Below are 16,405 nucleotides of genomic sequence, written 5' to 3' on the forward strand. Positions count from 1 at the left end.
TCTTCTCGCTCTTTCATGACCTGTAAAAGGTGAGGATGAGAGTGGGGATGGAGGTTAGTGTTTTCTCACCTTTGAGTCAGATGAGAGCTCGAGGGCGGGGTCATGTCCATTCTCTCCAGAGCCAGGGGTGCGTGCAGAATCCAGCATGTGGCCATGATCACTCACACTGATCACTGGAGCTGAGGGTAGAAGATAAACACAGGCTTTACTGATTAGTTTACTGTCTTAGTTTATAGATAACCTAAATTAATACAGTATCTACACATTGATTTCTAGACGTGTTCTTGAGCGCATGCAGTGATTCCTGGTGCAGAATCATGACAGTTTTTGACCTAAAGATCACCAGCTTCCAATACTGACCACTGGTTTTGTCCTTTGCATGCTGGGATTTCTCCAGATTCTCTTTTTCAATTTTTTGATTGTTTTTTATATTGTTATGGGTGGGATATCTAAAGTCTTCACAATTTTATTATTTTTTCCTAAATTTATTCAGATTCAGTTATTAGCTAGCTTCACGCTAATGTTAGCCCTACTTCTCTCTCTGATAATGTAGCTAACTCGCCGCTAACATTAGTAATTTAGCAAGCTTGCTTCTAATGTTAGCTAGCTCTACGCTAACCTTAGTTCTCTTCCTAGTAATATTAGCAATCTCACCATTAATGTTAGCTAGCTCTACGCTAACCTTAGTTCTCTTCCTAGTAATATTAGCAATCTCACCATTAATGTTAGCTAGCTCTACGCTAACCTTAGTTCACTCCCCAGTAATATTAGTTAGCTCACGGCTAGCCCTATTTTAACCTCGGTTAACTCTCCAGTAATGTTAGCTAACACTACGCTAACCTTAGTTCTCTCCCCAAAAACTTTAAGAGACTTTAAACATCAAGTGGGGTCAAATTGACATTAAAGATAATAGGAGGGTTAACTAACGTACAACTAACTGAACTAAATATAATTTAACTAACTAAATAACGCTGCTTCATTTCCATGCCAGTAAAATGTAATGTGGCAATCATTTTTTTTTTCAGCCCTAATTTCTTTGTAATAGGGAGCTAAAGTTAAGGCTATCCTTTAGCTTCATAATCAAACTTCCTATTTCCACCTTAAATTATGCAACAGCTTCATATGCCAGAAGGCAACAGCTGCATCATTTAAGGTGGAATGGGAAATGTGTCTGGTTAGCAATTCTTTATGTTTGTTATGGAGAAAAGGGTGATGTAATGCAATGCAATGAATATCATACAAAGAAAATAATACAGTCATGGGTTTATTTGGTTACTTGTTTTTTTCACATTGTTGTCACAGTTTTTTTTTTTCTCTAAAATGCTCTTTTTATACCTGGTCATGTGAGTTGCTAAGTGCTTATATTGCAGCTTTCTTTTCAAATTAGTCACTTATTTTTCCAGCCTTTTGTTTCCCTGTCCCAACATGTTGCTGTTAAAAATTTATTAACAAGCTATTTTTTTTATATAAAATAGTAAAATTGTTAATTTTCGACATGTAATATCTGTTTTCCATTTTGAATAAAATATAGGTCTGTGAGACTTGCGTATGTGTATTTTTCGCACTATAAGGCGCACCTAAAATCCATCAATTTTCTGCCATTAACAAAACAGAAAAAATGATTTTATCAGTCAGGTTATAAAGAGCAGTAAAGCCACTCCACTGAAGTACAGCGTTATACAGAAATTTTAGTTTACCTCTTCAGCACCAAGACTGGAGCAGAATTAGCATTAGCTGCTAACCGCAGAGCTGTCTTGTTTGCCATTCAGATGTGAGAATATTAGACTGTAGTCTGTGTGTTCACCGTGTTAAAACAAGCTACATGGGAAAACCACTAGCTGATAGCGCCCTGGCTTACCGGAACACTTAGGGTTTCTCACTGTAGCGCTGTCGGGCATCACCTACTAGCGCTAAGTGCTGCTAACCACTGCTGCTAACCCTGCTGCTAGCCACAGTAAAATATTTAAAATCTAAGCTTACTGTAAATAAACTGAAGCACTTTACTCACTCAAACAGTTTTCAGAAGAGAAATGTGTCTAAATTAACAGCAGAAAATATGTATTTTTTTTTTTTTTTTTTTTAAGAAATACAGTTTTGTTTACTTAAGCGAGACCTGCTGAATTAGAAGGGAGACATGGAGACACCCTTGTTTCTTACTTTTTCGCCTTATGTATGAAAATAGTTTTAATCCGCTGGACCTTAAAGTGAGAAAAATACGATAAGTGCATTATTTTTTTATTTACTTACATGCTTTATACAGCACCCCAACCTTTTTGTAATTGTGGTTGTATAATCAAGCCAACTAGAGATTACTGAACACCACCACACTTTAAGGAACGTATACGATGATTTAAGCATAAAGCTAATTGTTGGGTATGGACATGAGGTATGCATGCTAGCTTCATTAGCCTTTTAGCTTCACTGCTAAAGCTAAAACCTCAGACACCAAACACGTCAAATACACTGTAATTAAAGCAGAACTAAACTGTGCACAACTGTGTGACTTCTGTCTAAACTATCGCTGAACTAAAGCTGCCACTTATGCTAGTTTATATTTAGGACACAATGTGTGATTTCTGTTTTTTTTTCTTACTCAACTATTTCAGCCCATTAAACTCCAGCTCAGAACTGGGCCACAGTTCCCTGAACGGCCACTAAGGGGCGCTGTGAGTCTGGGTTTAACAGTGTGAGCTGAGAGAGGACAGGGCAGGGCTGTGCTCTGAAATGAGGTCAGTGAGATGGACCATGGCTGAAGCTTCAGCATCTGAGCCATGCATGTTTTAATGCCTATTGTGTAAAGAGCCCAAGGGGGGAATGGACGTCGCACATGGACGCATGCTACACTACGCTGCTCGATGTTTACTTTCACAGGAAAACGTAAAAGAATAACAACAGCACGATCTGTTCAGACACAGCAGCCACAGACAGTTCACTTCCTCTGGAAGTATCTGGGACACAGATTTTGACAGGTGTGATGTTTATCACGGCACAACAGCAGCCGCAGACACAGCCTTACAGAGTGTAAAGTGTGCAAATCTGTACAGCAATCTGAATCTGAAATTTGGGAACAGATGTGCAGTCTAACGTATGAATGAATGTATGAATAAATTAATAAATAAATAAACAGTATCCTCTAAACTGGCAAGAAATCCTGAATATTTTAAAGTGATTCTAAAGCCTCAGAATTACCATACAATAGCTTTGGAAAACATAACACAACCATAAACAATTTGTCCATTCAATTTCCGTATAATGCTAATGTCCTCTGCCCTAGAATACAAGAATGTATTCTCTTTATATAAATATATATATATATATATATATATATATATATATATATATATATAGTCATAGAGGGAGTGCAACTAAGTGGGTGGGACAATTAGCATAACTAAACTTGGGAGAAATGCAGGACAAAATAATAATAATCAGATGAAATCAAATGTTCCATTTTTGAAATCAAATCATACAGTTAGTAACATGTTTAGCAGTCACAATATTATGATATTGCTGTTTTTATATCTTGTATGAAATAGTTTATAATAAATAGATAATAACAATATATTGCCCAGTCCTAACACTAAGTGGTTTTGGATCAAGCATATAAATGTGGAAATATGCAATTGGCTCTGTTATATGAAACACTAAATGCCATACAAAACAAATCCTTTCAATATCTTGAATGTGAACAGATTGCATAAAATGACTGAATAGGATAAAGGATGAATTATGTTTATATTTACATTCAGTAAACAGCAACTATAAAAGTGATGGATTACATGTGTTCTGAAATGGAAGCCCAGCAAAAACTCAAAGACGCATAACAACAAAGAGCACAATAAGGAAATAAAGAGGAATCTACTGTGGGAATGAAAGCCGTATCAGAGCTCATTCAGCCTGGCTCTAGTTCAGGCTCACACCCAGCCTGGATTATGTGTGTCATTCTCTATTGCCTGAGGGCAAAGCTGCACGACAACATAATGCTACAATGCTAACAAGCACAATAAGCAAAAGGGCAGGTTATAGCAGGTCAACCTCCAGCCACATAAAACACTATTTTATTCCTCATTATCAGAACTGTGCATATGTGAGGTTTAACTGAGTCCTCGTATACGAACATTACATTTCTGCTTCTCTGCACCATATTTCCTTTTTTTTTTATTGAAACTATCCAGACTACCAAAGTGTGATGTGGTGATTATTTATTACTATTTACCCCTAATTACTCTGTAATAAGGAGCTGAAGTAAGCTATTTGTTAGCTTCTTATTAAAATACCTTTAATTATTCAGCATCTTCAGAAGGCAGAAATTTAACATCTGCATCATTTCAGGTGGAACAGGAAATTCTTCTAGCTAGGTTGTGTGGTTCTTTGTGCAGCTATCTTGTTGGTGATTTACCATGACCTTCTGTTTGAAACAGGCTTCTGAAAAATCTCTGTTTGGCGGTCATGTTGCCCCAACACTTCCCCCTCTATCTCAACAGGAATTTGGACACCTTACCCCAAGGCATGGACACACCACACTGAGCAGGAGGGCGCTGTAAGTGGTAGGATCAAGAGGTGACATACAATTGGGCTCAAGACCAGACCTCAACACTATAAAACTGCATATATTGGACGCAGAAGGATGGTGGGAGGAGGTGCTGGCTGAAAGCTGGATGGTCTGATAAATGAGCAGGTTGATAAAGAGTTCCGGATGGCCGTGGCTATTGATCAGTGTTAATGCACGGCGTATGGAGCCGACGGGTTAATAAACTCCACCGTTAAGTGCACATAAATTAGAGTTAAACAAAATGGCCCTGAGCTCAAAGAGCTACGTATTAATCAGAGAGAAAGAGCAGCTGTGCTACAACTACACCAACAAGAAGTTTCATATTGTTTCTGACAATAAACCAGCCTGGAAACTGGAAATTAAATAAATAGGTGCAGGAAGTTATACTGTGAGCAATTCACATTCAAGAACATTTCCATTTATCAAAAATAAATAAATAAATAATAAAGATCATTAAGCAAAAAATGTAAAATATATTACGTAAATAAACAATCACACAATCATAAACACACAATCATCACTTAAAAATTATGAGTTTCTTTGATTTTACCAAATTGAAAACCTCTGAAATATAATTAAGAGGAAGATGGATGATCACAAGCTATCAAACCAATCTGAACTGCTTGAATTTTTGCACCAGGAGTAAAGGCATAAAGTTATCCAAAAGCAGTGTGTAAGACTGGTGGAGGAGAACATGCCAAGATGCATGAAAACTGTGATTAAAAACCAGGGTTATTCCACCAAAAAATGATTTCTGAACTCTTAAAACTTTATGAATAAGAACTTGTTTTCTTTGCATTATTTGAGGACTGAAAGCTCTGCATCTGTTTTGTTTTTTCAGCCATTTCTCATTTTCTGCAAATAAATGCTCTAAATGACAATATTTTTATTTGGAATTTAAGAGAAATGTTTTTCGTAGTTTATAGAATAAAACAGCAATGCTCATTTTACTCAAACATATACCTATAAATAGCAAAATCAGAGAAACTGATTCAGAAACTGAAGTGGTCTTTTATTTTTTTAGAGCTGTAGGTCACAAAAAAGATCAGAATTGATAAGAATTTGAGAGAGAATTTGGGCTACTTTATCTAAAGGTTATAAAACACTATTTGTTATATAAACTATTTGAAAGATCTGCCAGCTACCACAGAAATTCAATCCAGTAGTCTGATCTGATGGAGACGCCATAAAAAACGGGTTTATTTTACTAAGCTCTCCTCTGACCACCACTGACCACAACAATCTCAAAGATGCCACTGTCTCAAGCCCTCGCTCTACTCCCATCCCTCTCTCCCTCTTTCTCCCGCTGCCTCTCGTCCCAAAGACAGGAAACAGATGTCCCTCTCATTTCCTGTGTCTGTTCACAACAAATAGGAAAGACAATGCATACCCACGTTTACACACGAACACGCACATATTTCATCAGACATATCCACATATATACTAGCACTAGTATTTTTATGTAATATGCTCCATATGGATGTTATATATCACCAAAATGACAACTTTAATACTGCTTAACTTCTAATGGAAACTGGAAGTGAAACGATATTTAATTTCAAGTTATTCTGAAGCATTTCTATTTTTCTATTAATCATGAATTTGGATCAAATGCAAAGATCTATTTAAAGGATTAAGGATTCTATATTTTCTGTAGCAACTCATAAAATGACCAGGATGTATCTTTAGAGCTTAAGCACCGACCGCTCTTGTCAGCAGAGCTAAAGCCAGTATTTTCTTATTTGAACTGTGCAGTACGTCACAGAAATCTGTCTGTGTTTTACCCTGTGTATCTGCCAGGTATAGACAACAACACGCACATAATGTGCTGAAGCCATGGAAATGGGTGAGCTGGCTATTTTTTTGCTGAACAGGTAATCACTGAGCTTCAGTAAGGTTGCTAACCATAGCTAGGTAATTTACCACCTTCACTAGCAGAGTAGAGATGATCATTTTGGACATTTTAAACATATATTTTTACCAATCAGATACAGATTAAGACTCGTCATCACTTGCCACCGAGTGTCAATCTGGCAACCCTTGTGAACTTTGCATTTGGGGTGGTGTGGATGGGGCAAAAAATTCTATTGAGTCTTTGAAAATTGGACTCTTGTACACAGGAAATTTGGCAGTGTTAAATCAACACTGTTAGTGTTATATTAACACTGAGAGTGTAAAGTTTAACACTAACAGTGTTGATTTAACACTGCCAAATTTCCTGTGTAGCCATTTCACACATTCACTCATTTATTATAGATTGTTCCTTAAGTCAAAAAAATAGGTAACAAAAGTCCAAAATAACAAAAATGAGAGACCAGGTTGTAGCTTGAGAGCAGAGAAATATTATTATCTGCATATGTGTGTGTGTCGTCTGTTTAAAGATTACAGAAATGTGGGTTAGGATTCAGGGTCAGGATTGAGGCAGGGTTGTAAACTGTTCACACACACACAGACACACACACCCTAGGCTGCAGTTGGGCCGGAAGATCTCCCAGAGATAACAGAGTTCACAACCTGGAACCGCAGACACACATGTGTCTGTGTGTGTGTGTGTGTGTGTGTGTCAGAAAGAGAACTGTGAGCAGATCAGACGTGCTGGATCATGATGAGCACTGTTGGCTCCAGCGGGTTTTATTCTATTCTCTTTGTCAGCCTTTGTGTGTGTAATGGTTTTGCCTGCCTGTGTGTGTGTGTGTGTGTGTGTGTGTGAGAGAGAGATGTACAATCTTAAAATCGTTTGAAGACTTGCCAGAATGTGTGTAAGTGTATCGGGCTAGGTACTGGGCACAGTGAACCCAACACACCCCATTACGCCTATCAAGCTTTCTGGCAATAACTAGTTGGAACAGGGCGCGTACATTAGGGTTAGAGACCACTGGTGTGTTGTATAGGCTTCCTTCACTTACCTTTCTTAACTTGTTAGCTACTTTAGTCACAGCTTCAGTGTAAAAAGCGGCTATATACAGCTTTATATACTTCAGTTTCTGAATTGGTTTCTCTGATTTTGCTATTTATAGGTTTATGTTTGAGTAAAATGAACATTGTTGTTTTATTCTATAAACTACAGGCAACATTTCTCCCAAATTCCAAAAAAAAAAAATACTCATTTAGAGCATTTATTTGCAGAAAAGGAGAAATGGCTGAAATAACAAAACAGATTCAGAGCTTTCTGACCTCAAATAATGCAAAGAAAACAAGTTCATATTCATAAAGTTTTAAGAGTTCAGAAATCAATATTTGGTGGAATAACCCTGGTTTTTAATCACAGTTTTCATGCATCTTGGCATGTTCTCCTCCACCAGTCTTACCCACTGCTTTTGGATAACTTTATTCCAATCCTGGATTTGAATTAGGTAAAATAAAAAAAACTCATCATTTTTAAGTGCTCTCTTATTTTTTTCCAGAGCTGTATGTTGAGGTTGATCAACTAAATACTACATACAGGAACAGATGAACTGATGTTTATTTTACACATAAGCTTCAGGCTTCAGGCTCCAGAACAACATGGTTAAACCCACACACAGCGCTGTGTACATACACGGATACTGTGATTAGCATCAGGTTGAGTTTGAGTGTGGACATGTGAGACTCCTCATCAGATTTTTACATTCATGAAAAGAGTACACACACAGAGACACTCTCCTCCTACACACACAGAGACCCACATAGACAGACAGGCACACACTCTGTGTATAAGCACACGTATACACAATCACCATTTAAGAGTATATGTTCATTCAATGTTCAATTTACTCAAACATACACCTATAAATAGCAAAATCAGAGAAACTAATTCAGAAACTGAAGTGCTCTCTTCTATTTTTTTTCCAGAGCTGTATATCTATGTTTTGATTTGATTGATGTATTGGCAGCTTGCTTTGACTTATGTATTCTGTAAACCTGTACATATAAAGAAAAATAAAGTACCTCCATCCAGACTGCGTGAGATGCGCTTGCTGGAGGTTCTTTCAAAGTACGGTGCCGGCCGGTCGATCAGAGTGCTGGCCTGCCGCGTCTGAGCCTGTGTCCGGCCGCTGTAGCGGAACTTCGAACCGAGAGTCAGGAACTTTGACTTGGTGGGCTGCTCCGGGTTCGTCAACCTAAAAAATATATATATATATATAAATAAATACCTTTAAATGCAAGAATATAAAGACACATTTTTACATTTATTTTACATGTCTTATTGTAAATGTATACATTGTATACAAATGATTTCTCTGTATTTGAATTTATAGTTTTGAAAGATTAATTCTATCTGTCGCTTTTTTTAGGTTTTAGCTTTTCTTATTATTTTGAGAAATAAACAGTTCAGCACAGCATCGTTTCTTAACCTGACCCACTGACCCAGTCAACACCATCTGATACTGTTCAGTGACTCACAGCTACCCTCAATACAATCTACTACATCTGCTCCATTCAAGACGTTCAGTTACCCACGTCACATCTGTCTGCCTGTGTGTGTGTGTGTGTGTGTGTGTGTGTTATCAGTATCCTATTCACTGATGGAATGCGTGACTAGATAGTGGAGTCCTAAACACATACATCAATTAAAGAGAGATAGAGATAGAGAGAGAGAGAGAGAGAGAGAGAGAGAGAGAGAGAGAGAGAGAGAGAAAACTGTTTTGAAATGGGGTTTATGGTATAAATGTGGTCAGTGTGTGATCCTTCAGTGCAGACCAAACAGTGTGTACTGGCTCTAATCTAGATGTTATATATAACAGAGTTTATAGTGGTTCTCTTGCCTGGTCTCTCGAAAACTCACACACTCACACATCAATTACTAATGATATCTGTCTGATGCTGATGTGATTATGTTTCCACCTTCTATTACTACTCAGTAGCTGACAGAGCATAGAGGGGTCATGATTGAGTGGGAACAACTCTAAGTCTAAACTGTGTGGGTGAGAGAGTGAGTAAGTGAGAGAGTAAGAGAGAGAGAAAGAGAGAGAGTGAGAGAGGAAGTGAGGGAGATAGAGTAAGTGACAGTGAGTGAGTGACAGTGAGTGAAAAAGAGGGCGTGAGATAGTGAGTGAGAGAGAAAGAGAGAGAGTGAGATAGTGAGAAAGTGAGATAGTAAGTGAGAGAGTACGTGGGAGAGTGAGATAGTGAGTGAGACAGTAAGAGAGTGAGACAGTGAGAGAGTGAGTGAGATGGTGAAAGAGTGAGATAGTAAGTGAGAGAGTACGTGAGATTGAGATAGTGAGTGAGATAGTGAGAGAGTGAGATAGTGAGTGAGATGGTGAAAGAGTGAGATAGTAAGTGAGAGAGTACGTGGGAGAGTGAGATAGTGAGTGAGATAGTGAAAGAGTGAGATAGTAAGTGAGAGAGTATGTGAGAGAGTGAGATAGTGATTGAGATAGAGAGAGTGAGATAGTGAGAGTGAGATAGTGAGTGAGAGAGATGGTGAGTGAGATAGTGAAAGAGTGAGATAGTAAGTGAGAGAGTACGTGAGAGAGTGAGATAGTGAGTAAGATAGTGAGAGAGTGAGATAGTGAGAGAGTGAGTGAGATGGTGAAAGAGTGAGATAGTAAGTGAGAGAGTACATGAGAGAGTGAGATAATGAGTGAGAGTGAGTGGGTAAGGGAGTGAGATAGTGAGAAAGTGAGTGAGTAAAAGAGTGAGAGTAAAAGTGAACAAGAGTAAAAGTGAGAGTAAGTGAGAGGGTAAGTGAGAGAGTAAGTGAGAGAGATAGTGAGTGAGTGAGATAGTGAGTGAGACAGTGAGATTGTGAGTGAGTGAGTGAGATAGTGAGAAAGTGAGTGAGTAAAAGAGTGAGAGTAAGAGTGAAAGAGTAAAAGTGAGAGTAAGACAGAGTGAGAGAGTGAGAGAAAGAAGAAAAAGAGAGAAAGAGAGAGGTAAAGAGAGACTACTCTAGCCTGCAGTGCAAACAGGAAGTGCACACAGTGCTCAGTTTCCCTGGAGACAGGACAATTACACACATCAGTGAGCTCAAACACACCAGAAACACACCAGGGAGACCACACACACCACACACACACCACATGCATGCACACACAAAAGACACAACACACACATACTCGCACAACACACACACTAAACACACATGCACAAAAACAAGTGTATAGCAGGCAAGACCCTGAGGCTCTTACTGTCATGCAGTTTTAACGACCAGCTATATGTGTGAGTGTGTGTGTGTGTGTGTGTGTGTGTGTGTGTGTACCTGAAGAAGGTATGATGCTCCACGCAGACTTTCCAGACCCTCTTGGCGGCACGGTGGTTGGGGAGTTTAAAGCCCACTGTGCTCTCAAACTGCTCCGCCTGAGAGACACACAAACACACACAAACACACAGTTAATAACACAATAACACTTAAAGGTCTTCAATGGCTAGAGGATTAATAATTAATAACTATTGTCATTATCAATCATATTTATTGATAATTACATATACAGTAAGTGGTCTTTAATATTTTATCTTGCCTCAATAAACTTTTTTCCTTCCAGTGCGCTTAAATATTCACTTGTATATAAAATGTAATAATCATGACAGATCTTTAATATTAGCTGATGTACTATTATGCTAAAAACTATAATAATAAGTATAAACCTAAGATATTAAATTCATGTTCAGATGTAGCACAATTTTATCATGTCAAATTTAGTAGATCTGTAGTTACATGTAAGTTAGTTTTGTTTTAATAAAAGCATTTTATAGCCACTCTTCATTTCAAATACAAAAATGAAGAAAAAAAAGAAATTCCTTGTTTTGAGTGAAATGTACCTTTAACTTTTATGTAATTTACTTAATAATAAGTATTTAATTTTTAAATATAATACACAAATAGAAAAAAAGATGTAATTTTTCATAAATAATAAATTAAAAACATTAAATGAATTAAATACAGACACAATAAATACTATATTTATTGTAAAATACTATAAATACTTTATTTAATCTACAAAACAAATCTAGTAAACAGACATTTAATATTTAATAAACAGTTTAATATTTGAATAAAATGCCAAATTCATAAGGAAGCTACATCCAATGTGCTTAAATGTGGGAAATATGTGGAATATCCCTCTAACAGACATTTGTAATGTTTAATAGAACATGTGATATTTAAATAATATTAATAGTAATCAATTAATTTATGGTTTACTGAATTAATGTCAGATGTTTCCGCAAGAATAATAATCATGTAGTGAAAGGCCTGTGGAGAGAGCAGCTTTAGAATAAGATTTATGTTTTGAGAAGCAGCAGAACGTGTTAGAACATGTGGAACGTGTGAAGCCGGTGTAAGAACAGCTGTGTGATCAGTCTGATCTAAAGCACAGAAATCATTTTCTCCTGGTTGCCGTGGGGAACGGAAAGACAGCACACACTTTCACCACACTTTCTCCACAGCTCATCCTCACTGCAGTCTGGGGTTTGATTCAGCACGGAACGTGTGTGTGTGCGACAACCGTTTTAATAGGAGTTTACACACCTTTTCTTAGGTACAAGTAATAAATTAGGAACGAGTTCAGTGAGTTGGAATTCCTGTAAAGTGGACCAGACTGTATGATTCCTAGAAAACAGTATAATTCCTAGAAAATTCCTGGGAGGTTCATATGTGAACAGAAGATGATACATTAGCAGGAACCACAGAGAGATCTAGATCACAGCAAACAGAGTATCCTGCAACGATTAGTCGATATAACCAACAATGTCGATTATTTAAATTTGTCGACTACAAATGTATCATTCACACAGTTTACACTCAACTCTGTCTGTGTCTCCAAAAGCACTCAAACACAACAGAGTACATATTTATTCACTGAATATCAGCACTTTCCAGGTTTAAACAATATTTAGACATTTAATGCATTTTAAACCTCATGTTCAGCTGTTTCTAGTGTTTTTAGAGATCATTAGTTGCAGTCCTAAAGCGGAGTGGAACATTTCTGCAGCCTCAGTACAACAGCTGAGTTCAGGATTTAAGGTTAAAGAGAGATTAATACAGCACAAAGCTGAAGCATACAAGTATATGAAAGTCAATGAGGTAGACATTTGTGTGTGTGTGTGTGTGTTTGTGTACCTCTCCCGGTCGGATCTTGATGTAGAAGTTGCTGCGTTTGTAGGAGATTTTGAGGATTTTAGGCCAGGCGAAGCGGTTGATCCTCAGACGATCCTTATAGATCAGTAGGCCATTAGCACACACTCCCAGCATGATATCCACTCCCTCCGAATCCTAAACACACACACACAACTCAAATATTAGTTACACAACATTATAGACAATATAATTAAAGAAATTCAGGCAGTATGGAGGAAAATGTTGAAGTTAGAAAGTGTGGGTTTGCAGGTATTTGTTGGAGTCTGTGCCAGTGTGAAGTTGGTGCAGTCTGTAGGATTAAAATGGCAATCAGTAGAGGATTGCATTAGAGTGGAAGTCTGTGGCAGTCTTTGGTGGTTTTTGAGAGTTTGTGGGAGTCTGTGGTATATGTTAGAAGTTTGTGACAGACTGTGGAAGTTAGGGAAGTCTGTAAGAGTTTTTCAAAGCTTAAGAAAGTCTCTGGGAGTTTGCGGAAGACTGTAGGTTCCTGTTGGAGTTTTTAAAGGTTTGTGAAAGTCTGCAGGAGTTTGCAGGAGACTGTAGAAGCATTTGGGCGTGTTTGAGAGTTTGTAAAAGTCTGTTAAAGTTTGTGGGAGTTTTAGACATTTTGTGAAAGTCTGCGGGAGTTTACAGGAGGCTTTGGAGGCCTGTTGGCACCTCTGAGATTTTTTGACAGTTTGTAAAAGTCTACAGAAGTTTTTTGGAAGTTTCTGACAGTTTGTGAAAGTCTATGAGCGTTTTTGGCAGTTTCTGACAGTTTGTGAAAGTCTGCGGGAATTTCTGACAGTTTGTGAAAGGCTGTAAAAGTTTGTGGGAGTTTTTGTTGACAGTTTGTGAAAGTCTGTCGTAGTTTGTGAGAGTTTTTGACAGTTTGTTGAAGTCTGCAGGAGTTTGCAGGAGACTAGGAAAGCCTGTGGGAGCTTCTGACAGTTTGGGAAAGTCTGTCGAAGTTTGTTGGAGTTTTTAAAAGTTTGTAAAAGTATGCAGGAGCCAGTGGGAATTTGACAGTTTGTGAATGTCTGTGGGAGTTTGTAGGAATTTTTGACAGTTTGTAAAAGTATGCGGGAGCCAGTGGGAATTTGACAGTTTGGGAAAGTCTGTGGAAGTTTGTTGGAGTTTTTAACAGTTTGTGAAAGTCTGCAGCAGTTTTCGGTAGTTTCTGACAGTTTCTGAAAGTCTGCAGGAGTTTATGGGAGTTTCTGACAGTCTGCAGGAGTTTATGGGAGTTTCTGACAGTTTGTGAAAGTCTGCAGGAGTTTGCAGGAGACTAGCGGATCCTGTGGGAGCCTGATAGAGTTTCACAGTTTGTAAAGGTCTGTCAAAGTTTGTGAGAGTTTTTGACAGTTTGTGAAAGGCTGTCGAAGTTTGTTGTAGTTTTTCACAGTTTTTGGAATTCTGCGGGAGCCAGTGGGAGTTTGACAGTTTGTGAAAGTCTGTCAAAGTTTGTTGGAATTTTTGACAGTTTGTGGAAATCTGCAGGAGTTTGTGGGAAGTTTTTGACAGTTTAGGAAAGTCTGTGGGAGTTTGTGGGAGTTTTTGACAGTTTGGGAAAGTCTGCGGGAGTTTGTGGGAGTTTTTGACAGTTTGGGAAAGTCTGCGGGAGTTTTTGACAGTTTGTGAAAGCCTGTGGGAGTTTGTGAGAGGTATTGACACTTTGTGGAAGCCTGTGGGAGTTTGCAGGAGTCTGTTGGAGGTTTCGTGGGAGTAGATGTGGGAGTCTTCAGAAGTATTTAAATATCTGAGGGAGTTAGTGAGAGTCTGGTAATATGTGGGAGTCTAAGAGAGATCCAACACCATAGACTCCATGTACTGCACTACTCACACACTGACCTTCTGAACCTGTGTAACTGTGGGAGTGTGTGTGCTATAGATCAATATCTGATGGATGGAACATATCAGCACAGAATAACAGTGTGAAGAGAGATGCTCTTAACACTCAATACACACACACACATGCGCGCGCACACACACACACACACACACACACACACACACACTCAGGGAAAGAATGAGGAAGACATAGAAATGGCAAGAAACTGTTTCTCTCTCACTCTGCTATTAACTTTTGTTCTCCCTCCTCCCTTTTATACTCTCTCTTGATCTGAATCTGATTGGTTCTCCTCCTCCTGACCCTTCAGCAGTGTCCTCTGGAGAGCATCAGTGGCTATATTTAGCTGTCGGGTCACAGCAGAGGACAAACTGCGGCCCCATTACCCAGAGGACACACAGACAGACAGACACACACTTTATTTGTTTCCATGTACAATTAATAACTCAACAGGAAACAGAAAAAAAGCGCCTTTCCTAAACATGCATAAATCTAATGATTGCTGAGATGCAGCAATATTTTACCACCTGTATAGTGCCCCAAGACCTATTGTGCATATTGTGCATCTGTGCACATTGCTTTGGCAAAAGTTGTTAATTGTAATGCATGCCAATACAGCTATTTTAAATAGAAAAAAAAAAAATTGAGAGAGACACACAGACAAAGAGAGAGAGAGAGAGAGAGAGAGAGACAGATTGAGAGACAGACAGACAGACAGAGAGAGAGAGAGAGAGAGAGAGGGAGAGTCAAGCGGCATTAGCACTGAAGGTGTGATGAACAGGAATCGGATAGCTAACCTACACAAAACACCCATCTCTGTTTACACACACAAGCTCTTGCTCCACTTCACTGAAGGTTTCACTGGAGTATGAGGGAATAAAAAAAAAAAAAAAAAACACTTTTTCCTTTTTCTTTGGCTCTTATTATGACACACACATGCATGCACACACACAGTATTTGTACAGCTGGTGCACTTTAGCTGGAATCTGTGTGTCCTCATTTTCCACCAGAGTTTGCTCCAATCACTAGAATCCCAGTACATCAAAGAGCATTGAGCATTGCTCTAAACACACACACACACACACACATAAAAAACACACACACACACACTGACACACCTTTGCGTGATGGAGGTCGACGCCATACATAGAGAGCTTCTTTGCATTTTCCAAAAACTGAACATCAGCCTGTGCTGGAGTCATCCCCCTACAGACAGACAGAGTGAGAGAAAGAGAGAGAAAGAGAGAAAAAGATATAGCAGTCTTGTTAATAGAAGCAGCCCTGAACTGAAAATTGACCAAAGAATTATCAATTATGATCTATCATATAATATAATCCTAAAAACATGAACTAATAAAAAACTAATTCAAATACATATCATTAAAAAAATCAACAAACACAGTGTGTATAAAGTGTCACCTGTGTGATTTGTGGAGCTCCACCACTTTCTCCTCCAGCTCCTTGGTCTGACTGGGAGCGAACTGGAAGTCGGCGATGGAGTCCAGCCGCTGTTCCTCGGGGTCATAGTCTCCGAGCTCGGCCTGCAGTGTGTACGAGCCCAGCAGAGCGTGGGTAACAAACGAACACGGCAAGCGGCCCGAGGACACGTCCTGCCTCAGCTGCAGACACAGCAGATACCTGCAGGGTGGAGGAATAGAGGGTACAGGTGTATTTACTCACAGGAAAAACAGGTCGAAAGTTTTTTAAACAACTCTTTGGCAAAAAATGCTTATTAACATTGAGACTAATAGTTATGAAAAGCAGGAATGTAGCATATGAAAGCTGTGTGTGTAAACAGGGGTGAACGTTACTGTTTGTGTACAAGTGTGACCTTTTGCCTGGTCTAAATCATGTCTAATGAACGGATTTTATGGTGTTTGTGTTGTAACGTCAGTTATATTTGTGGGTTTTTATTAACCTTTAGCCTTGTGAGTAATAAAGACAATGTGTGTGTGTGCAATTG

The 16,405-nt window shown here is 38.6% G+C and overlaps 1 protein-coding gene across 23 annotated transcripts in view; it reads right to left on the bottom strand.

Annotated features, from left to right (window-relative positions):
- The window catches only part of epb41l2 (erythrocyte membrane protein band 4.1 like 2), a 135,762-nt gene that overhangs the window by 31,348 nt on the left and 88,009 nt on the right, over positions 1-16,405 (bottom strand). For all 23 annotated transcript variants that reach the window (XM_049478882.1, XM_049478966.1, XM_049478965.1 and 20 more), the window contains exons 8-13: positions 15,862-16,080; positions 15,561-15,648; positions 12,597-12,749; positions 10,737-10,834; positions 8,480-8,652; positions 70-179 (exon numbers count right to left, since the gene is read on the bottom strand). In XM_049478882.1, the coding sequence (XP_049334839.1) occupies positions 70-179; positions 8,480-8,652; positions 10,737-10,834; positions 12,597-12,749; positions 15,561-15,648; positions 15,862-16,080 (841 nt within the window). The remainder of the gene's footprint in view (positions 1-69; positions 180-8,479; positions 8,653-10,736; positions 10,835-12,596; positions 12,750-15,560; positions 15,649-15,861; positions 16,081-16,405) is intronic.

Source organism: Astyanax mexicanus, chromosome 1, assembly GCF_023375975.1.
Source record: "Astyanax mexicanus isolate ESR-SI-001 chromosome 1, AstMex3_surface, whole genome shotgun sequence".
NCBI classification, from domain to species: Eukaryota; Metazoa; Chordata; class Actinopteri; order Characiformes; family Acestrorhamphidae; genus Astyanax; species Astyanax mexicanus.